The sequence below is a fragment of the Ilyonectria robusta genome, assembly GCF_021365365.1.
Source record: "Ilyonectria robusta strain PMI_751 chromosome Unknown BGZ61scaffold_12, whole genome shotgun sequence".
NCBI lineage: Eukaryota > Fungi > Ascomycota > Sordariomycetes > Hypocreales > Nectriaceae > Ilyonectria > Ilyonectria robusta.
The window spans coordinates 734,694-758,731 of record NW_025764446.1 but is presented as its reverse complement, the minus strand read 5'-3'; the positions used below and the strand labels follow the sequence as shown (position 1 = coordinate 758,731).

General features: G+C 56.1%; 9 protein-coding genes across 9 annotated transcripts; 4 read left to right on the top strand and 5 right to left on the bottom strand.

The window, feature by feature from the left end:
* Window positions 1–1,670: 1,670 nt before the first annotated feature.
* Window positions 1,671–3,772, bottom strand: BGZ61DRAFT_354119 (uncharacterized protein; the record flags this gene model as incomplete). Its single annotated transcript, XM_046240585.1, has 3 exons — window positions 1,671–2,489; window positions 2,548–3,498; window positions 3,671–3,772. The coding sequence occupies 3 exons, from the start codon at window positions 3,770–3,772 to the stop codon at window positions 1,671–1,673; spliced, it is 1,872 nt and encodes a 623-aa protein (XP_046103264.1).
* Window positions 3,773–4,677: 905 nt separating this feature from the next.
* BGZ61DRAFT_533567 (uncharacterized protein) lies at window positions 4,678–5,085 on the bottom strand (the record flags this gene model as incomplete). Its single annotated transcript, XM_046254029.1, has 1 exon — window positions 4,678–5,085. One exon carries the CDS (start codon window positions 5,083–5,085, stop codon window positions 4,678–4,680), a length of 408 nt encoding a protein of 135 aa, XP_046103263.1.
* Window positions 5,086–8,336: 3,251 nt separating this feature from the next.
* Window positions 8,337–10,803, top strand: BGZ61DRAFT_506909 (prion-inhibition and propagation-domain-containing protein). The gene is made up of 2 exons (XM_046251884.1): window positions 8,337–8,705; window positions 8,857–10,803. Exons 1-2 carry the CDS (start codon window positions 8,627–8,629, stop codon window positions 10,698–10,700), a joined length of 1,923 nt encoding a protein of 640 aa, XP_046103262.1. The 5' UTR covers window positions 8,337–8,626; the 3' UTR covers window positions 10,701–10,803.
* Window positions 10,804–10,986: 183 nt separating this feature from the next.
* BGZ61DRAFT_533565 (uncharacterized protein) lies at window positions 10,987–11,357 on the bottom strand (the record flags this gene model as incomplete). Its single annotated transcript, XM_046254028.1, has 3 exons — window positions 10,987–11,049; window positions 11,104–11,172; window positions 11,271–11,357. The coding sequence occupies 3 exons, from the start codon at window positions 11,355–11,357 to the stop codon at window positions 10,987–10,989; spliced, it is 219 nt and encodes a 72-aa protein (XP_046103261.1).
* Window positions 11,358–11,886: 529 nt separating this feature from the next.
* On the bottom strand, window positions 11,887–12,836 carry BGZ61DRAFT_453845 (uncharacterized protein; the record flags this gene model as incomplete). The annotated part of the gene is made up of 1 exon (XM_046246126.1): window positions 11,887–12,836. The coding sequence occupies exon 1, from the start codon at window positions 12,422–12,424 to the stop codon at window positions 11,888–11,890; it is 537 nt and encodes a 178-aa protein (XP_046103260.1). The 5' UTR covers window positions 12,425–12,836.
* Window positions 12,837–13,452: 616 nt separating this feature from the next.
* BGZ61DRAFT_354173 (uncharacterized protein) lies at window positions 13,453–16,638 on the top strand (the record flags this gene model as incomplete). Its single annotated transcript, XM_046240592.1, has 3 exons — window positions 13,453–14,359; window positions 14,406–14,503; window positions 14,554–16,638. 3 exons carry the CDS (start codon window positions 13,453–13,455, stop codon window positions 16,636–16,638), a joined length of 3,090 nt encoding a protein of 1,029 aa, XP_046103259.1.
* Window positions 16,639–16,877: 239 nt separating this feature from the next.
* Window positions 16,878–18,702, top strand: BGZ61DRAFT_453843 (WD40-repeat-containing domain protein). The gene has a single exon (XM_046246125.1). The coding sequence runs from the start codon at window positions 16,937–16,939 to the stop codon at window positions 18,479–18,481; it is 1,545 nt and encodes a 514-aa protein (XP_046103258.1). The 5' UTR covers window positions 16,878–16,936; the 3' UTR covers window positions 18,482–18,702.
* Window positions 18,703–20,191: 1,489 nt separating this feature from the next.
* Window positions 20,192–21,911, top strand: BGZ61DRAFT_47625 (insulin-induced protein-domain-containing protein). The gene is made up of 3 exons (XM_046248782.1): window positions 20,192–20,386; window positions 20,495–21,359; window positions 21,425–21,911. The coding sequence occupies exons 2-3, from the start codon at window positions 20,574–20,576 to the stop codon at window positions 21,812–21,814; spliced, it is 1,176 nt and encodes a 391-aa protein (XP_046103257.1). The 5' UTR covers window positions 20,192–20,386; window positions 20,495–20,573; the 3' UTR covers window positions 21,815–21,911.
* A 364-nt stretch (window positions 21,912–22,275) lies between these two features.
* BGZ61DRAFT_47633 (uncharacterized protein) lies at window positions 22,276–23,093 on the bottom strand. The gene is made up of 2 exons (XM_046248791.1): window positions 22,658–23,093; window positions 22,276–22,564 (listed from the first exon to the last, which is right to left on the bottom strand). Exons 1-2 carry the CDS (start codon window positions 22,914–22,916, stop codon window positions 22,371–22,373), a joined length of 453 nt encoding a protein of 150 aa, XP_046103256.1. The 5' UTR covers window positions 22,917–23,093; the 3' UTR covers window positions 22,276–22,370.
* Between the last annotated feature and the right edge of the window lie 945 nt (window positions 23,094–24,038).

The window sequence follows — 24,038 nt, the reverse complement described above, 5'->3', positions numbered from 1 at the left end:
TAGTCCGCGCCGAGTTCCGGTGCTGCAATGGCAATTGGATGCCCTAGTGGAAAATTTTGGTGTGGATGGGAGATGACAAGTAGTGGTGATTGGCGATAGGTGAATCGGTTAGAGAAAGGGCTGAATCTCACGATGACGCAGTTACCTTTGTATTTCTGTCTATTTCTTCTCTCTCTCTCTCTCTATGTCTCTATAACGACGCGCACGGGAGCTGTTGGGCTTTTGAAGGCCCTACCTGGCCCATGTCGAACATCTCGGAGACCAGGCTCTGAAGCCAGTGCAGCCACTCCGCCCGGTTGCTCCCTCGCTCCCTCCGCTCCCTTGCTCCCTCGCTCCCTCGCTCCCTCGCTCCCTTGCTCCTTCGCTCCCCTTCCTATCAATTGAAGGAACGGCGCTGAAGCATGTCAGACGGGTCCGCCGACCGTTGGCCTTGAGCATGCCGCCGCTTGCAGCTGCTATCGGGTCTTTGGTGGCTCCACGTAGCAAGCTACCGTACCTTAGGTAGGTACCTAATTATACGGGTACCGCCGCGTTTGAGAGCTCTCCGCGCGGCTGCCCCAGGGCTGAGGCTCTAAGTACCCGAGTGGGGTCCGTGATTGGCCCCGCCGCCCCTCCCGTCTCGGCCATCTTAACGCCCGTACAACCCCGTGATTGGTCCCAGTAATCGTCCAGACCTCCACTTCGCCGACCTCCGCTAGATCCCAGGTCGCCGTTCACTGATCCAGGTCGCCGTCCATCCCATCGACCTCGCCGACTACTGTAGGGCTGAGCTCGCCGACCTTAAATTCCATATCCCTGCTAATCGCCGACCTCTTGATGCATCGATGAATTGACGAACAATACGTAATTCACCCTCTCATCTCACCCCAGAACTCGGTCTCTCTCTCGGACCTTGGATCGGCTTTCCTAACCCAAGGAGTAAGGTAGCGTCGCGAACCAGGGGCTTTTTCCCTACCCCCGTAGCTTGGTTACCAGATCTGCGGTATCATCTCGCACCATGTGGCGGTGCCAACATCCCCACCCCGCCCAAAACCCTGCGAAGTTAATTCCCACGATGCAGCCATCTCAGAGGCGTTTAATCCTCGACGACATGATCGTCCCACCCTTGGCGAGAACTCCCTTGCACTTGTAGCACTCGGCTTCTCTACGGTCTATTCACGAGGCTACTCAGTCCATTTTCGTCCCATCTACATCGTAGGATTGTTAGTTGCAACCTCTGGAAGTCTGTCTATCGTCCTTCCTTGACTTCACCCCACTGTGCCATAGGGCTATAGGACCGCGCTTTCTGCCTTGCACACCCTCACCTCAGCATGCACACGGTATGACGATCAATAGTAGAAAAATAATACGCAATTTTTCATATCCAACTATCATATCAATCCAGATGAGATGACCCAAGTCTCCGGCACCAAGCCTTCCTGGTATTATAGCCCAATTCCAAACGCCAGTCGCCATGAATACATTCAAGGCCCATAAGTCTATATCCGTCTCCGTCCCTCATATAGCCATCAATATCCTTCCCATGTCTCAAAATAGACCATCAAAACACCCCTTTCCATGTAACGTCGTGCCTGCGTCTCAGCCCCCACCCTAGTGTCCATGCACCCGGGTATGCAGCTACCATGATCATCTTACAGCTGTGTGGGACTTCCTAGGTTCCCGCATGCGGCTCAGCCCATTAGGTTTGGCATAGTCGGGATGTTGTGCATATTCTCGATCTCACTGATGATGGACTCATCAGTCGCGATGCTGTTCATCACCTCCTCTTGGGTTAGGCCAAGCCAGTACTGAGGCGTGAGTTGCGATTGCTTCTTCACACGGTACACCTCCTGAGCAACCCCCTTGACTTGGCCACTTGCCCGGTCGGCACAGGTCCACACTTGAGATAGCTTTGCTAGAGCTCCAATGTTCAGGCGGATCTGCTGACGGAGGTTGTCGTCATTGTGAGGGACGAAGAAGAGCGCCCACTTGCTAAGGTGCACAATCGACGAGAGGGTCACGACACAAGCGAAGAAGTGTGAGTGTGACAGCAGCGGCACGCGATGTGTAACCAACTTGCTGATCTCGTTGGCGGCCTGGATGGTGTGCTTGGTGTGGGCGTTGAAAGAGTCACCCGATGGAACTGATGCATGCGGTGCGCATGAATTGACTGATCGAGTCGGCGAAGAGTCCAGTTGTGAGTGAGGCTGGTGGAGGAGGATAGAAGTCGCATGCATCATCATGTGTGCTTGGAACATCATTTCGTCCAGTCTGCCATCCTTATAGATTGCGTCGCGCTTGGCCTCGGGCAGATGTAGTCGCCAGTTGGTGAGGAGTGCTTCGATGCGACTGAGGTTCTCATCCTCAGGTCCGAAGATGGGAGGGACTCTCATGAACTTTCCCAGGTTGCGAGCGCACTGGATGCGATAGGCAAATGATGAGAACTCCCGATCTTCGCCTGAAAAGTCGCAGTCTTCCATATCCTCAAGGTACAGTGATTGAGGTATGTGCTAAATCGGCAGATTAGCACATGTAGCTGGTATGGGTGTTGATGTTGGCTGGGCTTACGCCTGAGAGGTACTGGTACTCTTCACACGGCAAAGCGACGTCGGCAGCAACGTCGAAGAGAAGGAAGTTGGTAGTACGGTGGACTCCTGCAATCATGGCGTCGACGACATATAGGTCCCACCAGGTTCTCCGCCAACTCTCCTCGAGCACCGGGTTGCCTCGGCCATTGAGGGAAGCAAATGGTCGAGTATTGAGGCCGATCTGAACAGAGATGCGCTCGACATCAGCAAGAATCTCCCGTGCCTTTTCCTGCTGGCAGCTTCCATCAAGTCCAATGATAAGAAGCAGCATGGCCTGGACGAGGAAACCATCCTTGGGACGGCCAGGCTCGTAGGCGAGGCGATAAGCCTCCTCGAAGAAGCTTGCTCGGGTTGGGCCAGCTTCGATGTAAAGCGAGCCAAGCCAGCGTGTAGCGGCCAGGAGAGGCGCAATGGCACCCTCCTTAGCTATCCGAAGGAGATATTCCTTGGGCAACACAAAGGGGTGCGCGGCGTGAAAGTGGTGGTAAAAGGAGTCCAGGCATCGCTCGCTGGGGGTAGGCACTGGTACCTGGGCGGGCACATTGGTACTGTGGTGAGTGAGGATCAGGTTGGAAGTGTCCACCGTGCCACCATATGACTGGTAGATGGCGTTGCAGTTGGGAGAAGGGGCGGCGGCAATAAAGGGCGAGCCGGGGCTGTTCTCTGGGAGGACGATGCTGGGGTTGAAGGAGGAGGCGATAGAAGATGACATGGCACCGCCGCTGCTGCAGCCGAGCATCATGGGGCCACCTTCGACGCTTGAGGAAGACTCACGAGCGGGTGACGAGGCACGACGCTTGTTGGGGTTGCGGGCAGTTCCTCGACGCGGGCCTTTGTAACCGCGGCGGGATGCGACGTAGACACAGTCAGTGTTGGAGCTGGTGCAGCGAGAGCAAGGGGTCTGGCCATCACACTTAAGGTGCTTGCCACGCTGGAGTTGAGAATTGAGTCAGCTTCTTAGTGAACTTTGTGTACTTGGACATGCGGAGCCCCAGGCCATGGTTTAGTAGTGCGATTGGTGCGAGAAAGCCGGGACGGGAGGACGGGAAAGAGAGAATGAAAGAATGAGAGAATGAGAGAATGAGAGAAAGAGGGAAACTCACGCAAGCAAGACAAGCGGCTGGGACTGAGGGCGTATTCATGCGCGCCTCGGTGGTGGCAGAGGGCGATGCCGCCGCCGAAGCCAGGCCGTCGAGGCCGAGCATGTGCGAGTTGGGCGAGGCAGAGCTCGAGGGCGGATCCTCAGGCCCAGAGAAGGAGTCCATGTCCTTGCCCAGGGAACGAGCCTGGAGATAGGGCGACTGCACGTGGTCCATGACTGGCGGATACCAGACGTACGAAGTGTTGGGCAGGCCGGCGTAGAAATTGTACGGAGAGAGTGGCGGCGGCGATGGCGTGGGCGTGGAGTAGAGGGTCTGGGTTCCGTTGGTGGCACCCAGAGGCTGGACGATGGCATTCATGAAGAAAGCGCGCCCGAGGGTGGGTGGTGCTAGTTGCTGTTTTTGTTCAGAGCGCCCTGCAGTGACTTTGCGGGTACCTTTTGCTGGGTAGGTCCTCTGTCGGCAACCAATGACTAATCGGGAGGCGACGGGACTCAAACTTAAAAATAAGAGTCGTGGATGGTAGGTATAGAAGCCACGAGATGACAGTAGTTGGGAGAGGAATACCCAAAGAGTAAGTTAAAATGGCACAGCTTATCCCAGATGGCGGCGGGGATGTGTGGCTATATGTAGGTGGAGCGTGTATGTTGTGTTTGTGTGAGAGAGAGTGTGTGGGTGTGAGTGCCATTCTATGAGGACGAGAGAGTGGAAGACAGTTGTGATCTGGGGACGTGGAGGCATCTAATATCTCGTTTCCATCCCAGCCCAGTCGAGTCTGCAGCTACCAACCAGCGCGTACCTAACCTCCCCCTTGGTGGGTGACCCATCTAACCCATCTAACTCATCTACCCATCTCGTCGGGGCTCAACTACCGCCTTTCCCCCGGCAGCCCTCCCCTCCCTCCACTTGAACTGGCGGATGGCGGATGGCGGATGGGGGAAGGCGGATGGCGGCGTGAGGCGTGAGGCGTGAGGTGTGCGGCGGGCGGCGTGTGTTGCAGGCCAGCCCAACTAACGTGTACCCCTGGCACCCACGAACCCGTCAGATGTGCAAATCTCACGACCAGATTGAGGGACGCCCTGGCCACTGGCGGCCGACAACCTTACGTCGAGTGGAGGTTTCCTGCGCTCAGCGCTGTCTGGCGTCGTCGAGTCGCCGCCTCGGATTGGGGCCGGGTCTGGGAAGATGGCACCTTCAGGCCCTTCAGCCCTAGCTCCAGAGAAGCCCCAGCCTTGGGGGTGCTTGCTTGCTGGCGTACTGGCCATGCGGGCATATGCCATCTGGACCCCCAGTTGCAAGTGCAACGTGCCACCTGCACCAGGATCCAAGGGCTTCAAACGGACCCAAGAGGAAGATGAGGGGGGGCTACCAAAGGAACCAAGAAGCAGTATACTGCGCAGTAGCATAGTATCGGCCATGGCCGACCTGGCCGACTTCTGGTGCGCGCGTATAAGACGACGGCGGATGCTTCGTATCTCGACCAATCCCCGACCCGCATCTCGCGGATGTTTGGCCTGGCGTTGTCAAATATCCAATCACCAAGCATAGAGCCGCGGGTGAATTGACGTTAAGCTACAAGACTCAAGGATCGCAAGAGTGTCCATGCCACAGCCCAGATCCGAAGCGAACCCGAACTCACTCACTGCACGCACGCCCGTCAAGTGTCGGGGCCACCGACGTGCCCGCGCTGCTAGATGGGGGCTCCCCTGTAGCTCGCTGCAGTGTATGCAGCGCCCTGGAAAGCCTTGCAAGGCCGCCTCCAGAGTCCCCAGTAACAGACCCTGCAAGCCCACCTAATGCAGGGCCCCGCCACCACCATCACTGCACCCTCTGCACTGTCTGCAGCCACTGCAACTGCAATGGAAGGCCGGCCTGGGTACCCAATGCCCAGCGCTCCCGCCTCCTCGCGCAAAACCCCGCCACTGAGCGATCCACCAGATCTCCACTGGGGGCATGGCCTTATGCCGCACAGAGAGAGCCAGTCAGGTCTGGTGCGAGCCCCCCTCCTCCACACAACCTCATCCGGCCGCCCGTTGCTTGCACTTTGGAACCTCACTTTTTGCCCTCCATCCAACAATCCCACCGCCCTCACTGGCTGCTGTACGCCACAGCGGCGCTGTCGTCTAGCAAAGTGCGGTACGCGGCGCTGCACGGCAAGGTGCGTTGCTTGGCATTCCCAGCTAGAAACAGCGGACAAAACGGCGGGATGCACCTCGTCTGCCGTGTCTTGATAACAGGGTCATCCAAGTGGGCGTCCATTCACAGGCCCTCGTGTGACTGCGATTTCAATGCGCCTCCACCAAACGAGCCTGTCCCCCATCCACACGCGGCCTTACCTCGCAAATAGTGCAAGGGGCTGAAGCTCTTCACTTCTCCAGGACCAAACAATCGTCCATTCCTGTGCCTCTACACGGCAGATGCGTGTCTGCCAGGTACGTACTGTCACCGCTACTCTGCTATTCCCCTGCAACCTCCCTGCGACATGCCCTGCCACATACCTGTCACCACGACCATGTCAGCCTTCTTCTCCATCTATCGGTTCTACATCCGGACCGCTTGCGCCTCAGGTGCCGGTGCTTGGACAGTCGGGCTGGGACGTGAGTGGTTGAGAGCTCTAGGTGCCGTTCGTGATGCCGGCGAGCTGACTGCCTTCTTTGGGAATCCCGCCTTTTTCGATGGAGCTCTCCACTGTATTCCGTTGTGTCTTGTTGCTCCTTGTTGCTGCTTGCCCAGTCCTTTGGGTCATCTCTTCTCGATTCTACACACCCTCGGTCCTTGACACGCCGTGCGTCCGACTCCAATTCACCGGAGTTGAGGGCAACTTGGTACTCTCACATGTTCATGGTTATTGGGTAACGATGTCATTCATCAACCTGTCGTCATCGATAGCTGTCTGATATCTTCCAAGCGAGCTATCCCATGCATCACACCCATTCTGCACAGCTCCTGCTTGCAGTACTCTCAACATTATCTCATGTCTCACACTCCCCACTCTCATCCCCTCTCGGTTTCAACCGCTCTATTGTAATTCCAGGCGGGTCAGCTGCGATGTCGGGACGACTCTAGGATGCTCCCCTCGCCAAGTCTGGCTGGTTTAGCCTGTGCGGTTGCGTCGCACCTTGCAATGCACTCTGCAATAAGACGAACCCCATCAATCAAGCCTCTTTTTTTTTCCTGACCAGGGGACCCCCGTCGTTAGAAAGCGTCAACCAAACTCATTCCAAAATTCTTGCTCAGTTTGCCAGGTATCCCGCCAACTCTCATGTCTTGCATACCGTGCACTCGAGGCGATTAGCATGTTAGCCATCCAGTGTCCCGATGCGGCCCAGTCCCACGCGTCCCACGATGTTCCACGGCCTGATGACGAAAAGAGACGGACACTCTAGTCGCTTGAAATGTGGTTGCCTAGATTCCCAACCGGAATCTCCGTCTGCGTGTAACATGCCATGCCGAACCGGGCATGCGGCTTGCTTCGTCTCTCCCGTCGCCGAGTTTGACCGTTTGGCTCATGTACGAGATCGTGACTCTCCATTACACCGACAATGGCGTTTTGGGCCATCTCCATGGTTGTTTTGTTTTTCAGGGTCCTCCTGCGCCTCTTGGCGTGGTTGTTGCGCAGCCGCCATGATGTCATGTGTGCGTGCTGAAGCGGCATGCAGGGCGTTCTAGAAGCAGGCCCATTGAGAAGAGCGGTCTGCTTAACAATTAATTCGAGGCCCTGCAAAAGCCACCAACCCCATGCGGCCTTGAAAATAACCTTACACATCCAGCCGTTGGGCTGTCCAGATTGACGACCTGATTAAGGTGGCATGCGTCCGCGTTTCCCAAAACGATGCCAAGTGCCTGTATTGGTGAACAGGCGGACCGGCAAAGAAGATGGTCATATCATGATCCCTTGAACCCTCAGGCCTCAACCCTCAGTCTCCCGTCGGTCCGCTATTCCATTGTTCCACTCTGTTGGTCTCTCCTCTTCCTCCTCCTCCCTCCTCCCTCCTTCAAACTCAACCCGATCCCTGTCACAATAAATTCCCTCTTTCCTCCTTCGTCCCTTTGCTTCTCGTCCCTCGTTTTCCACCCTTCCTCGGTCAGTCATTTTAATCAATTCCTTATCGGACTTCACATCTCAGGGGGCATGTATTGGTTAACATGGCCATCACCCCACGGAAGAAAACACAATCCAATCCTTCTCGGGTCGTGTCAACATCGCGGGGGCCAAGGGGAAAAGAAACAATCCGCCCCCAAGCAAGGAGACCGACCCTCTTAACGGCCCCCAAAATAGTGACACTAGCCACGAAACGGTTCCCAGAATGAGACAGATCAACGAGACGGAACCCATCCCGTTGGTCAACGCCCCCAAGTAAGCTTAAGACGTACGGAGCAGTCAACGGCATCTCGTATCCTCCAGACCTAGCCCCCAATTTCCAATCTCTTGCCGTATGCGCGCCTGGGCATGGGCCAGGGCATCTCGAAAAATATGCCCTCTTTGGAGTCGTTTGTTTCACTACAGCACCACTTTAATCATCTCCCAATTAAAATCGCCAATACACTTCTCTTCGACTCCCACTACCACGTCTGTGTCCAATGATCCAACCCCTCCCTTGTCATTCACCACGTCCACTCCCCCACACGGCCTGTGGCCCATTTCCCGCATAAAACAAACGCCGGTGCGCCAAAACCTCTCACCAAGCCAAAACCGCTCGCCCATCCTTCAGCCGCCCACAACCCGTCGGCCAAACCCTTCCCCGTCTGTTCCGTGCTTCCTTCGCCCACACCCTCCCCCGGTCCGTCGTCCGTTCAGGCTGCCCCCCTCCCCTGGAAACGTGAGCGAATCCCCGGCCGTTGGTTCCTGATCATCAATCCCGCCCTGGCCTTGTTCTCTTCCGAAACCCCTGGGCTGGCTGTGTAAACCACCGTCCTCCGCGTACCGTAGCTCATTAGATCCGCTCTCTATATCCGGCCATGGACCCCGTGTCTCTCACAGGCTTAGCCATAGGTGTGGCTTCCATTAGCCTGCAAGTCTACACCAGTTGTATCCAAGGCATGTCTCTCCGCTATCACTATTGCACTCGGCCGAGGCTCAGGCTTCAGGCTCGAGGCATGGCACAGATGCATCCCCTTGCAATGCCCTCCTCCCATGCCCGCGTATCCATAATTAACTACTGCTTGTCCTAATACGTCCTACCATCCAGGGATTCAGCTGCTCGTCACAGCCCTAGGGTACGAGAATGAGTGCAGGTATCTTAATCTGCGCCTCCGCATGGAGCAACAGCGACTCTACGCATGGAGTGAGACTTCAGGGCTGCTTGATTTAGACGAGAAGAACCAGGACAAGGTCCTTAACTCCAATATTTTTAATCTGCACCGCCAGACTGTCCTCGATCTGTTAGTCCAGGTGCAGTGCCTCTTTGAGGAATTCACCAAGCACCAGCACCGCCACCACAACTTGAAAGTGGTTCAGGACGATGGCATTCTGGAAGCCCCTGAAAGGGATGCCAAGCAGGCCAACTTCCCCATGGCGGAGAGGAAGAGAGACTTTATCAAAAAAGCCATGACTGGGTTCAAGGCCAAATCCATTGGGAGCCTTCACAGACTTCAATGGGTTTCGTTCGACAAGGAAAGCTTCGAGGTGTTGTTGGACAAGTTCTCCTCCCTGAATGACAGCATGACCAATATCCTCGACCACTCTCTTCAAGTCGAGATTCGGCACACAGTTCAGGACACCAACCGGGGCGTCTTGCTCCTCCATCACAAGATTGCAGACTTGAGCCACCTCGTGCTAGCACTAAAGTCTCAGCTCGATGCAGGCACTCCTGTCGGGCCATCCCCAATGTCGAAGCTTGAGCGGGAAGCCAACGCCGATGCCCTAAGACAGCTCTCCAAGTTGGCCAAGTTCAAGGCCTTCAACGAGACTATCGACCCGAAGTCCGACTCACCGGCTCTCGTAGACGAGGCAGCTGCCAGGTTCCTCGATCTCGCACGCCCGGAACAGCAGCGCAATCTATTTGTGCCCCGTTATCTCATCGAACTCGACCCTGATGTCGACGAGTCCGATGCTCCGCGGTGCGATGCCATGATGAAGACGGCTGAAGGCAAGAAACAGGTATGGATTGAGTGGAAAGACTACGACAACGCTGGTCCGCACCCCGGTTCGCTCTCAAAGGCCGACACTATCGAGCGAGTACGAAAGCTAGCGGCGCTGCTCAACCACAGCCCCAAACCAGAAGCCTTCCGAACCCCCCACTGCTTGGGCTTCTTCGACAAGGCCGACCCCAACGTACCGGACGACGACGTGGATATTCTCGACCGCCGACTTGGCCTCATCTTTGAACGCCCGGTCGACGGCAAATTACACCACTCACTTCCCCCAGTCTCGTTACGCGAGCTCCTCCAGGATCCGCAAGTCCGCAAGCCCCGTGTCACGGAGCGGATCAAGCTTGCCCATGCCATCAGCAATTGCCTGTTGTACCTGCACGCCGTGCACTGGTTACACAAGGGCCTGCGCAGCCACAATATCCTCTTCTTTCGTACGCGTGCCGGCCATGTGGATTTCCGCCAGCCGTATCTCTCGGGCTTCGACTTCTCGCGGCCCGGCGGCTCGGAAGAAATGACGGACGCCCCCGGCGATGATGCCGAGCACGACCTGTATCGACACCCGCGAACGCAATCGAACCGTCAACGCAACCGCGAGCGTTCTAAGAAAAGCTTCGATATATACAGCTTAGGCGTCATCTTTGTCGAGCTAGCCCACTGGCAGGCCGTTGAGACGGTGCTTGGCATCGAGATGCGGCGGGCGCGGGGCCGGCCGGATGTTGTTCGCCGGGTCCGCGAGGCGCTACTCACCGAGGACCGGGTCGCGGCCGTAGGTGCCGACATGGGTGAGAAGTTCGAAGAAGCGACTCGCAAGTGCCTCGCCGGCGGTAAGGAGCTGGGGCTAAAAGATGGAGATGATGAGACGGCGGACGAGGTGGCGGAACGTTTATCTATGAAGTTCTACGACGACGTGGTAAAACGCCTAGAAGCTGTGGTGGTATAAGGTGGTGGCTAGCTTGCTGCGCTGTCAGCCTGTCGGTGGTTTACTTGGGGGTTAGCAAATAAAATTGTCGTGCGGGAATCAATTCATGAGAAACCAGTTATACCAGTACTACAAGTATTCCCAATAAAAAGGTTCATTTGCATTATGCGGTCATTAGCCGCCAAAGGTATCCAGGATCTGCCTCGGGCCTTGAAAGCCCAGGTGTATCGTCACATCAGTTGCCTGCAGGGTACTTAAACCCCTCACAAACGCCAAAGAAAAGACCGCCCAAACCCATCATCATCAATTAGCAGCAGCAATCCAAGCACTCAAAGCAGCAAAGTCCAGCGCAGACACCACAGCAAATGGCCTGGAGAGTAAATCAGCAAGAGGAGGATGTTTGCAATTCGGAATGAAGACTTACACCGCCGTCCTTGCCACCACGAAGGCCAACGGTGGGCTGGGTCTCCATAGTCATGGGTTGAAATGGGCGCTGGTGTTATACGTTAGTCAACCTGCTCTGAATTATATCGCAGCTCGGCAGGCAGGACGAAGGTGATGTGCCAAGCCGGAGACTGAAGGTGGACGAACCGGCTGAGCGGCGCTCAGTTTGCGGGCCGGGTTCGCGACGGGCGCGGGCTGGCGGGGCATCTGGGTCGACATTGAAGCGGAGGGCATTGTCGCGACAAGAGTGACGAGCGGAAGGCTGCGGTTCTAGGAAGCTATACTGTCTAATCGCGAGGCGTAGTGAATGGTGCGCAAAGCAACGGTGGTATCGTTTACGAGCTGAAAAATGGTGAGGAAGAGTGAGAATTAGGATGGGAGAGGAGAGCGCAACGGCGTCGCTAATAAATGCTGACGAGCTGCAGGGCTCATGCGGGTCTGGCAGGATGGGATGTGCGATGAAGCGGGCAAGTTTCAAGCTCATTCTGTATGGGCGACGCCAATACGGCTACACGGGAGACCAAGTGGGTTGGGACGCCTGACCCGACGGCATCTCGCTCGTGGCTGAGTGCCGTGACCTCGAAGTGAGGTCAGGCTGGTCAGCAGGGAAACAGGGCTGGGGTGGTGGGGACCCCTGGCGGACTACGAGCGTGATGGAGGGTGGGAGGTGGCTCGTTCCAGTAGCATGGCGATTTGACTCCCGTGCTTAAATACAGAGTTGTGGTGTTGTGATACGGAACCTTCCGCTCCTCACCGATGAAGTCTTAATTATTGTGGCTTGACAGCGCAGACAAATGCGAAGCCGAGTCCAGTACAGTACAGTAAACAACAGTACGCAACTCAGAAGTAGGGAGTGAGAAGCAACGAACCGCCGCAAAAGACCCAGCAATCCATGAGTGTGTTGCGTGTTGAGGCCAGTGACGTAGGTCGGCAGTCGGGTTCGCTCTCGGACAAGCCCGACGATGGAGCAATTCGGGCCGGGTAGTTACGAGAAACACCAAGGTTCTGGAATAACGGAAGCGCGGCAAAGTGCGTTTCCACTTAGCCGCGCGTCTTGAGAGTGTGGGAAGAAATAGTTCTGATCTGGGGATGTGGACGGGGGGGAGTGCAAGCAACACGCCGGGGGGCGGCGAACGCTGGACCCTGGTTTTTCTGTCGGCGGAACTAAAAGCTGTCAGGCAGATCGGATGGAGCCTTGAAATCGATAGGAGGGAGAGCGAGAGATCTGGAGAGAATGGGACAGGGCCCTGTGGTGGGTGGTGGGCGGTACTGGTTCGCACGCTGGATGGCATTTCATCCATGGCCGTGGATATTCGGGGGCAGGACACGGATGCGAAAGCCGGGTTTAAGATTGGGCTGGATGTGGCGACGGCTGGCGAATGAAGATCTCTGGATGACCCCTGTGAGGCGCTGTGAGGCCATGCGTCGATGTTTTCAGGTCCAGGAACCGTCACTAGCCCATGGCGTCTGTATTTGTGGTGGTTTTGAATGTTTCCTCGCCGTCGATTGTCGTTGGTTTTTCGGACGAGAGCCGGAGCGGACGTGGCTCGTCTCGCTGGGCGGTGAACTAATTAGGGGGTGAAGAAGCCTCGAGGCAGAGAGACTCCGGGGAAAGACGACCTGTCAGGTTAAGGGTAAAAATAAGACAGAAAACGGTTCATTGATAAAAAAAGTCGCTTGGGAGACGGTTCCTGAAGCTAGGTAACGCCCTGCATCACGCAGGCGCTGGCATCTGGTGCTGCACAGGAGGCGTTTTGGCGACTAGGTGACCGTCTCTGCGAGTACGGAGCACCGGTAGGAAAAATGACGTCGGGGCCCATGCGCAGACTTGTTACTTTTTCACTGCCAAGTTGGTTGTGAGGGCACTCACTCACTCACTCCTCACTCCAACTTACGCTCTGGGCAATTTAGCCGGACATGTCCCGCCAACGATCCCGAAACGTGGAGCCGGCCAAAGTTGGTCTCGGGAGGCTGAGCTCCAGGCAAGTGTCCAAGCCCGGCCCACGCTCCATCCCAAACATCTCCAAGGGGCAATGCGTTTCTTCGTCTAACCTCTGCTTCTGCATGCGACAATGCGCCCGGCCTGACACCTCGACCACTTGATTGTGTTTGAGCCAATGCCTTGATTTACGCCTGCGCCATTCCTTTGTTTCGATAAAAAGACGCCGACGACCTGGCCCCCGCCCCCTTCGATCCTCCGCTTGCTGTTTGGCGACCTCCCTGCCTGGCGGGCTCACCGTCACGCTCTCGCTCACGCCCTGGCTCACGCTCACTCGAATCCTCATACAAAACCCCCTCGACGCCGTCCCCCTGACGCCCCGACGCCGAGATGGCTTCCTTCGGCCACCACCCGTCGTCGCATTCCGCCCCTAAGCATCACCATGCTCCCTACGGCGTCCCCGTCCCTGCGCCGGGTGCCGGTGCCCCTGCCGGTACCTTCGCCCCTGGCACCAAGATCCAGGTCGGCAGCCACCGTGTCGTGATCCAAAAGTACCTGTCCGAGGGCGGCTTTGCCCACGTATATCTCGTCAAGATGCCCAAGCCCGTCGACGGCACCGACCTGGCTGTCCTGAAGCGAGTCGCCGTCCCCGATAAGGATTCCTTGCGGGGCATGCGCATCGAAGTCGAGACGATGAAGCGCCTCAAGGGGCACCGGCCCATCGTCACATATATCGACTCCCACGCCTCGGAACTTGGCAACGGCGGCTATGAGGTCTTTCTGCTCATGGAGTTCTGTAACGGTGGCGGCCTGATCGATTTTATGAACACCCGGCTGCAACATCGCCTGACGGAGCCTGAGATCCTCAACATCTTCACTGATATCGCCGAGGGTGTCGCGTGCATGCACTACCTCAAGCCGGCGCTGCTGCACCGTGACCTCAAGGTTGAGAACGTCCTTATTAACTCCAACGGCTCAGTTAAGCGCTTCAAGCTGTGTGATTTTGGATCTGCCTCGCCCCCGAAGCCCGCCCCGACCACCGTGGTTGAATGCCGTCTGATGGACGAAGATGTCCAGAAGCACACTACTCTCCAGTATCGAAGCCCTGAAATGATCGATGTATACCGCAAGCAACCGATGAACGAAAAGTCAGACATTTGGGCCCTGGGAGTTTTGTTGTACAAGCTCTGCTACTATACAACGCCCTTCGAAGACCAGGGCCAATTGGCTATCCTGAATGCTAGCTACAGGTTTCCGAGCCACCCAGTATTTTCCGACCGCCTTAAGAAGTTGATCGGTAATATCCCCAACTTGCGCCTGGTTGCTATTGCTGACATTCTTAGCTTCAATGTTGAGAGAAAACATGCAAGCAAGACCTACCATCTACCAGGTCCTAAAGGAAGGTTGCGCCATGCAGGGAAAAGATATTCCAATTCATGATGTAAGTGTGTCTGGTCCAACAACAGGATTCGGGTATTGACTTCTTCATAGATTTATGCCGGTCGTTCCCACACCGAGCCAGGACGAACTGAGGCCCCTCAATCTAAGGATTACAAGACAGAGGCGACGCCGGTTGTTGGCGCCGTCTTTACGAGAGCTGCGCCGGTAAAGGAGGTCATCCCCGACGTCGTACCAATGAGGAGAGGCCGCCCAACGGTGTCGCCGTCTCCAGCAGCCAGACCTGCGCAGAAACAAGATCCCTCACCAATGAGAAGGACTGATGGCGACCCGTTCGCTGCCCTAGATTCCAAAGCCACTCCGAAGAGCGGGTTTGACGAGCTGTCCTCGCGCTTCCCTACTCTTGATCAATTTTCATTGTTACATGACCATGGCGCCAATTTCGATTTCGACAACTCACCGACCTCGCCACAAGGCCCGGCCCCGTCGGACCTCAACCAGCGAGTCACTGAAAGGTTGGCTGATGCGGCATTCGCAGCACCTCAGCCGGCCACCTCCCAGTCGAGGTCAGCATCAAGACCACACTCGGTTACGCCAGTCGGAAATCGGCCTGCGCTCGCAACGCCGCCATCAGACCCTGCTCCCCCTAGCAGACCAGAAATCAGCCGAGCCCAATCTATCATCAGCAACAATCCCGAGCTTCAGGCCATCTCTTCTCAATCTAACTCAAGATATGTATCCACCGGTACAATGACGGCCACTCCCCCGTCCGAGTCCTTCGCGAGGGACGTGGATCGGTCCACCCATCGTCTCTCTTCAGATTACTCTCGTTCAACTAGTATGCCGAGGCAGCCTGAACAGACCAAGGGACAATGGGCTTCAGAGGACACACGCTCTGCGGCTAAGCCAAGAGTATCTTCCTATCAACCGCAGCCGACCCATGTGCGACACCCATCATCATCACGGCCGTCCCTGGAGGGTGGTCGCCCTCGCGCCGACTTCCTGGAGCCTACTGCTCGCCCGAACCCGCCTGTCAACCGTCCACGTCCAGCAAGCACGAACCTGGAGTCCACTACCCTTGACTTCTTGCGCGAAAAGGAGGCGGCTTCACGACCACCTAGTCGACCGGTGCAACCGTCCCCACAGTACTCCCCACAAGTTCCATCCCCAAACCTGGACCCTACGGCAGACGACGATGCACGCGTGCCATCCAGTGACATGGATTTCTTGAGAAGCATGGAAGATTCAGAGAGGGCCAAGTCTAGCAAACGATCGAGTCTCACCTCCTTGTCTGGAAACAAGAACATCCTGGCTGGAAAGTTCGGTGATGCCTTCAAGCGCTTCGAGACCAACCCCCCAATGATTAACCATGGGGGCAGGAGAACCCCGTCGCCCAGCAAGGATATTGGACGTCGAGATTTAACTCCCATCGCAGGCTCGGAAGCGACCGATGGCCGTAGTGACGATGGCCACATTGACGAAGACGCTATGACACCGGAAATGCGACGCGAGATGGAACGTCTCCAACTGCAAGAGGAAGAGCGACGTGTGGCCGCCGGACAGGCAGAATACCGAAGGCGCGTTGCTACAGGTAACACTGGACCAGCGGTTCCACCGAAGAACATTGGAGTAGCTCGCGCTGTTAGCATCCAGAACCGAGTTCAAAGCCTGTTGAGTGAAGACCAGCGCCCCTCGAATGTGTCCCGTACCGCCCAGGGCTACGGAAAGTACACGGACAGTGCCGATACCGGGAGCAAGGCCGACAAGGCTCAACCAGGAGTCCCCAGGAAGCCCCTGATCGTTTCAAAGTCCCGAGTAGAGCCTCCCTTTCAATCCCGAAGCTCTGCATCAATAGGCAATGGCTTAATTGGCTCTTCTTCCGCGCCGCCTATACTCGCACAGAAGCCTCCTGCTAAGCCAGTGGCCCCGAAGAAGCCAGTTCATCTGAATAGCATCCCTACAGGAGGGCGTCCAGCGTCGCCGCCTAAGCAGAGCCGGCCTGCCCTTACCCAGGAGCAGCTTGTTGGAATGGATATTCCCGGCCGACCTATGCTAGACATGACGGCGAGGGAGAAGGACGACTACATTCAGGATTTTACGAAGCGATTTCCCAGTCTTGGATCGATTGAGATGGTGGAACGCGATATCGGCTCCGAGAGTGGACGGACTGGGCGATGATGCACTAAAGACGTATCTACGCATGGTGATAAATCTATATAGTTCACGCAGCATTTACAGTTGAATACACGCAGCGCGTAGCACCAAATTATTCCTCTCACGGTATCAAGAAAAGCGTGTGATGTCATTCGTGGTGATCCGAACTTTATGCGGACGGAGGGGTTATGCATCTAAACTGTCTTATCTTATCGCTTGAGTGCGTCGCCCAATTTTTTTTTCCCTGGCGCTCCAGCGAGCACCTCGCGGCTTCACCAGACCGACCAACTACAGGCCAATACAACAAACAACACAATACGCCATGGCTAAGAGAAAGAGACAGGCCACCGCTCAGAGCGAGCCCGCTTCGGAGCTTGTTATCAGCAAAAAGGCAAAGGCGAATGGAGCTGCGAAAGCGAAGAAAACCGTGAAGGCGAAGGAACCCGTGAAGGTGCAGGAAGCTGCTCCCGCGACGACGACAACCGGCACCACCGAGACGATCCAGATCGTGGTGGGTTCCTACGATCGAATTTTGCACGGATTGACAGCGACCATTGGCCCCAAGGACAAGACCGAGTTCGCCGACACTTTTCTGTTCAATGCTCACACTTCGGCGATTCGTTGCGTTGCTGTGTCGCCGATCTCACTTCCAGTCCCGGGACAGACACAGAAGGTGATGCTCGCGTCAGGCAGCACCGACGAGAGAATCAACGTTTACAACCTGTCGGCGCACCCGCCGAGCCGAAAGAACCAAGAAATGCTGGCCAGGGTGGCCCCGCGACCGATTCTCGAGAACCCCAAGAACCGAGAGGTCGGCACGTTGCTGCACCACTCGTCAACAGTGACGGCGCTGCGATTCCCTACGAGGTCGAAGTTGCTCTCATCCAGCGAGGACTCAAACATTTCCGTTACGCGAACCCGCGACTGGTCTCTGCTTAGCAACATCAAGGCCCCCATTGCCAAGGCGATGGGCCGACCGAGCGGCGACACCGCGCCTTTTGGAGGCACTCCCTCCGGTGTCAACGACTTTGCGATCCACCCCAGCATGAAGCTGATGATTAGCGTCAGCAAGGGAGAGCGATCAATGCGGCTGTGGAACCTGGTGACTGGCAAGAAAGCCGGTGTGCTCAACTTTAGCAGGCAAATGCTCCAGGAAGCCGGAGAGGGCAAACACTCAACGGGCGAAGGCCGACGGGTGGTGTGGGGAGAGGTGGATGGATCTGACGAGTTTGCAGTTGGATTTGAGCGTGATATTGTGGTCTTTGGCATGGACAGCGTCCCCAAGTGCCGGGTGATGGGATCGATTCGGACCAAGATTCATCAGTTGTTCTACATTACGGTGGACGAGGAGTCGGATTTGACTCTGCTCGCATTGGCGACGGAGGACGGGCGAATCCTGTTCTTCTCCACCAAGGAGGAGGATCTCTTGAAGCCGGAGGAGACGGAAGACAAGGACGACAAGAAGGCTGTGCCGCCGCTGCCTATTGCCAAGCTGGTTGGCCAAATCGGCGGCAAGGAGGGCGGCGTGCAAGGTCGAATCAAGGACTTTGTGGTGACCAAAAGCGCTTTGTCGCCGACGGTGCTATACGTAACAGGCGGTAGCAGCGACGGACGGGTTCGCCTGTGGCAGGTAACGAGCGCGGAGCTGATGAAGGGCCAAAGCAAGGCAACCTCAGCCAAGGGATCGGACAAGGAGGCCAAGGCTGGGAACATATTGGGGACGCTGTTGGGGACGTATGAGACGCAGAACAGGATCACATGTATGACGGCGTTTATGATGATACCCCGGCCGCATGGCGCTGAGGATAGCGAGGATGAGTACTCGGAAGAGGGAGATGAGGATGAAGACGATAGCGATGACGAGTAGAGAGGGAGAGCAATTTTCAGCACGGGAAGGAGAGAGGAGAGTGTATAAAATGCTATAAATATTGGCGTATATACGGACATGACGATGTGCATCATGATGTGTTGTTATTAGAATAGTACCTACGTAGTACTGGTTGCATACGGCGAGTTCTGGGCAGGGCCTCACAAGTACCACCACCAAATTGAATGAGAGTTACACGGCTCTGGGGTATTTCTGACCATCACCCACCGAGGCATTTCTATTGCTTGATAGTTGATGCTGGATTTTCCCGACGTTGATACGGGAATAGGGGAACCTCTTCGGCTTCGGCTTCGGCGTGGCCTCGAGTTCCGTAGCATGGTCTTGGAAGAGCCCGAGGTCTCCGTTATCAGATTCCGGCCATGCGTTGTCATGATGACAAGCTCGAGGACGCCTTGAAAATCACATGTTAATCAGCTCGACACAATTTCAGTATCAGATTAGCCAACCGGCCAAGCCTCATTCGACAAGCCCAGCCTGACATGCATTCCTCTGCAAGTGTGTGTTGCATTGCCGCAGCCACTTTGCTGATGTTTTTGAGAGCGCCAGTCACAGTCAATAAGGCCCCACCCATGTCGCCGGGACCCCGGGGCATAACTTTGTTGGGACGCACGCGCCGATCAATGGATCTGCGAGTGCTTTCGGGCTTCGGCAAGTCCATGACGACGCGGTGCAACGGGCTCGCGATTTCTCGGCCTTGCTAACCAGCCAGGGCGGCCCCAATTTGAGAGGCTGACGGGTGTTCCCATGTGCGCTCACCCGGCTGTTCGGAGTTTAGGGTTCTTGCGTACCGCGCGAGGCGACGTAGCGCAGGACCTCGATGTGTCCGGTGCCATGGGCCCTGTTGAGTGTGGGGTAATTAGAAGAAGCCCAGCCGCGACGAGTGACTCTGCGTGTACCCGTGGACCACGGCCCGTGAACCTATGGCAGCGGCCCCATTTAGGCTCTGAGGTCATTTCTCCAGCGACTCAGTGGCTTTCCCCTGCGCCTCTCGCTGAGTGGGCGTTCGCTGCTGGAGCGGGGAAGCGGCGCTGGGCGATGCCGCTAATGGCGACTGGGGCTCCACTGCAGGTGGAGGGTTTATGGGGTCGATGCGAATTCGGTGCGGATTTGCAAGTGCATGTGATCGAAGGAGATGCTCCTCCTCGCCTTCCTTCGTTTTACCCCGTCTCCGAGGCCTTAGCCAGGCAGGTACGGTGGGCGGGTGGCATTAGGCCGTCAAACTAGGAGACAAGAATGCGGAAAGCGTACCTTCTGGCTGGACCTACTGGCTGGAACGGTCTTGCCCCCAGTCGCCTCACCCTCATGACTACTCTTTCCCGTCCAGCACGTGGGTACCATCGAAATTGTATAGCTGGGGAAGGGGCATAGCTCGCTCCTCCTCCACCACTTCTCTCCCGACATCTCTCTCTTCTCATACTCTCTTCTTTTCCAATTATCTGCTATCCTTAGATCAAGTCGTTGCAAATTACCATCGACGCCCGTTCCAGTTCAGCTAGATATCTCATTACGGAGCAGCGCCCATCCACCTCCGCGGGCTCTAGCTACTCCGCTCTCAACAACCGAGCACCCGTCATTTCTACCAGCGCGACTCATCCTCAACGAAACATACACCTTCTTGAGGGAACGGACAACCCAGGCCGTCACATAGACACGCACTTTGCCGTCGCATTCCTTTTTCCTCTTCAGTTTCGAGACATTGGTATCATTTCGGACATCCCGGTTGGCTGGCGCAAAAAGCCACACGGTCACAGAGCTCGCCAGACGAGACGCCTGTTTAAAATTGGCCCGGCACCCGATAATCATTTCGTGTTTCGGACCTTGACGCAGAGCATCATCACTTTCTCTCACCTTCCGAGACAACGGACAACCAAGCAACCGAGCGGCGTGAGTGACTGCCCACCTGTGGGGTGATCTCGGCGGCTTGGTCGAGCTCCCCTCACCTATGCTCAGCCTGATTGCCTGTCCTGACCATGTCGCTGACCATATATCTAGACGCACCCCGACCACGCTCCTTCTGACGCTGTCACCCACTTCAACCCATCCGAGCATTTTCTCTTCTTGGAATAACACCATGGACGACGACGGGCCTACCATCCTGCGGCCAATTCCCCGACGCCCATTTGGCCTCAATCTTACAACCCCGACTCCTCCAGACGAAGACTCGAGCCCCGCGACTCCGGCTCCATCGGACTTGGCCAATCTGCGATTCCTTCAACCCACTCCCGAACCACTCTCCCTAACACGGCCTCAGTCATTTCTGAATCTCACCTCTTCAACCCTATTTGGCATCTACTCCCCGGCGACCCCCTCCGCGCGCGATCGCGTTTTCGACGACCGAGATGAGCTTGACACGCCCTGGGGTACTGGCGCCCAGACCCCCATCAAGCGTCCCAGCGTTGACGAAGCAACCTACGAGTTGATGCGTGATCGGTCTCATCCTGTCCGCCGCCGCTCCTCGTTCCGTCCTACCGAACCTCCCGTTCAGCTCGCTCCTCCCCCGTCACTTATATCCCTTGCCTTGCGGGGTCTTCTGCTTTTCCTCCTCGGCGTCGGGTATGGTGTACTCGTCACAACCACGCGCTTCCACAGCGGGGCAGGCAACCTGGCATCATTCAAGGACGGCATGATTCGCCCTGCTTACAACTGGGCCCATTTGACCTTTTGGGGAGTGGCTGGCGTCGCACTGGGTGCTCTTTTGCCGTGGTTCGATCGAGTCTGGGAGGAGTCGTTTGGTGAAGGTGAAGATGACGTCGTAGTGGCTGAAAAGGATGGGGACTTGGAGGACCTAGGCTCCAGTACCGATTGGGCGCTTGTCATCCGGGCTGTCGGAGCCTTTGTCGGCATTGTCTTTGCTATTGCAAGTTATTCACGGATACTTCCGTCCCATGTGTCATCCAAACGAAAAGCTAACCCGTACTTTAGCGAAAGGTGGCCTGGGCGTCCACCCTCCAGGTGTCCCTGTCACTTGCCCTGGTGAACCCTCTTCTCTGGTGGCTTATTGATCGTTCCAAGCCCGGTTTCGTCCTTGCGGCTGCGGTTGGCCTCACGGGCTCCGCCTTCCTCCTCGGTGTCAACCCAGATATGATGCCGACTCCCTCTGCCGTCTCGTTTGGCAACGCATCGGTCACTAGGGCTACTTCCCACGATGACTTGCTTACCCTTGGTGGGCTTGCCCGACAGGAGACGGTCGAGACGGGTGTATGGATGCTAAGTGTGCTGTTCTGCAGCTGCGTCTGCTTTGGCAACATCGGCCGCCGTCTAGCCATGGGCCGGTCTGCGGCGGTGAGGGGTAGATGGGCTGGTGTGCGATGATGGGAAGATGAAGGTCTTGTTTCTCCGGTTCGGGATGAGGATTGACGGATTGCCTCAAAACGTCCCAGCCACTCACTCATTTATTTGTTCACGGTTTCAACTTCGGGAAAGTTCTTGTCAAAGGTACATGGATGGATGGGGAGGGGCTTTTGGATAGCAATCTTGGATTATACGGAATGGTTGGCTTGTTTTGATGGGCTCGGTCGGCTTTTTAACGGTGGAGATGGACCAAGCCGAGATTAGCTTGTTGACGGTTGGACGGCGTATGGATCACAGATTCCCTGGGACTGTTGATGATAACTTCACAGCAGGCATCCCGCAATGCATGACAGCTTCGAGATTGGGAGCCCGTCCGCGTGGGGACTAGAGCTCTCTCGAATGCTCAAATACGATAACGGTCTTACAAACCTGATGATTTGCCCAATCCCAGCCCCGGACCTTCTCGTTGCACATGATGCGCCCGTTCCTTTGTTTATCTTTGGTTCTTTTTACCCATTGACCACACAGCATCAGCCGAAATCTCCTTTCCTACAACCATGGAAATCGATCTCCCACGTCATGAGGAGGATGAAGAGGCGTTGGTGATGGCATCGGAAAGTGCACGTGACTTTTGACGGACGTCGTCGCTGAAGTCAATGTTGGAGAGACCAAGCATGACGAGCATGCGGGGGTTCTGGATCATTTCGGAAACGGTCATGGAGCGGGTGCAAACGTCCTGGAAAGAGAGGGCGGCGGCGCGGTCCCCAGTGGCTGCTCGTGTGAGCAAGTTGAAAAACGATGATTGGGCAGAGACGTTGAAGAGGGATTGAGGAGGGATTGAAGAGGGTGGGAACGACTTACCACCATCGTTGGGGGGGATCTGCTCGGGATGCTTGATGGGACGGCCGTTGGAGATGTTGTCAAGCTCGGTCATGATGTAGTGGGAGCGCTTGACAAAGTCCCAGACGAAGAAGAGGTTGCGGGGTGGAGAGGCCGGGGTCCAGGCTGGGTGTGCCTCGAGAGCTTGGACGAGGTCAGAGAGGCGGGCCGTGATTACTTCACGAACCTCCGGGGCGGGGATGGAGGTCGGGGGGGGGGAAGAGTTGAGGAGAGAGGCGAGCATGATGGCGGTGGCGGTGGCGGTGACGGTTACGGTGACGATGTCGGTTTACTTGAGAAGGTTTGAAGAGGGAGATGATATGATGTAAGATGGACAACTGAGGGCGAGATGAGTGGCAAGATAGAGAGAAAAAAAGACAAAAGAAAGGAAGGAGAAACAAAAGAGGAAGAAAGGAAGAAGAGGAAAAGAGTCGGAGGAAGAGAAGCGAGGGAGGTGTGAGCTGAGGTGAGGAGGCGTCCCAGTCTGAAAAGCTTCCCCGCTGCGGACACAAACGACACCACTGACAGTGAGAGACAGTGAGAGACAGTGAGTCTGAGCGACCCCGTCGACTGGACGACTAAGAGCGACTACGCGCCGATGGAACGGATGCAATTGCTCCAATCCCAATGCGAATGGATATTTTCCTTTTCCGAAGGCAACACGGGCGGGCACTGGAACTGGACCTGGACCTGGGCCTGGAACGGAACTGATCTAGATTGCATCCTACAGAGCACGACACGTACACGTACAGCTACAGTTCAGGACAATGAAGACCGGTACACCAGTGACAAGGCCCTGCTTCAGGTTAAGGCAAGGGATCAGGCGAGCGAGTGGGGGGCGAAGAACAGGGCCAGTGCTATGATACTCTACCGGCGAAGCAGGGTGGTTGTCTTTACTGCATTCGTACAATGAGGCATTGGATTCTGACGCTCGGTAGTAGTGAACCTGGCGAAGTACTGGGTAGGTACTGGTATGGCATTGGACTAGGTAGACAGCCATAAGTGGAGAAGGATGACCAAGTAAGCAACGGCGATTTTGACCAGGTTGCCGGACCAGTCTTACTCTTATGCTCTGGGTCGTACTGTGTTCGGTTGTCGAATGCCGTACACGAGTTAGGGCAAGTTGAGGGAAAATGTTTTCGCTAGGCGAGGGATAAATTGAAGATGACACTGCAAAATAGAGAAGTGGATAATAAGTTTGGGGACGAGGCCATTCGCGGCGGCAACCACAGCGATGGCGGCGCTGCAGCGCACTGTATTTGTACATGCACAGCACTGCACGCTCAGACCTAGTGAGGGTCTAGCCACGCGGTGAGATGTAGGTACCTAACTAGGGATTAGAGATGGAAGAGAATTGATTGATCGA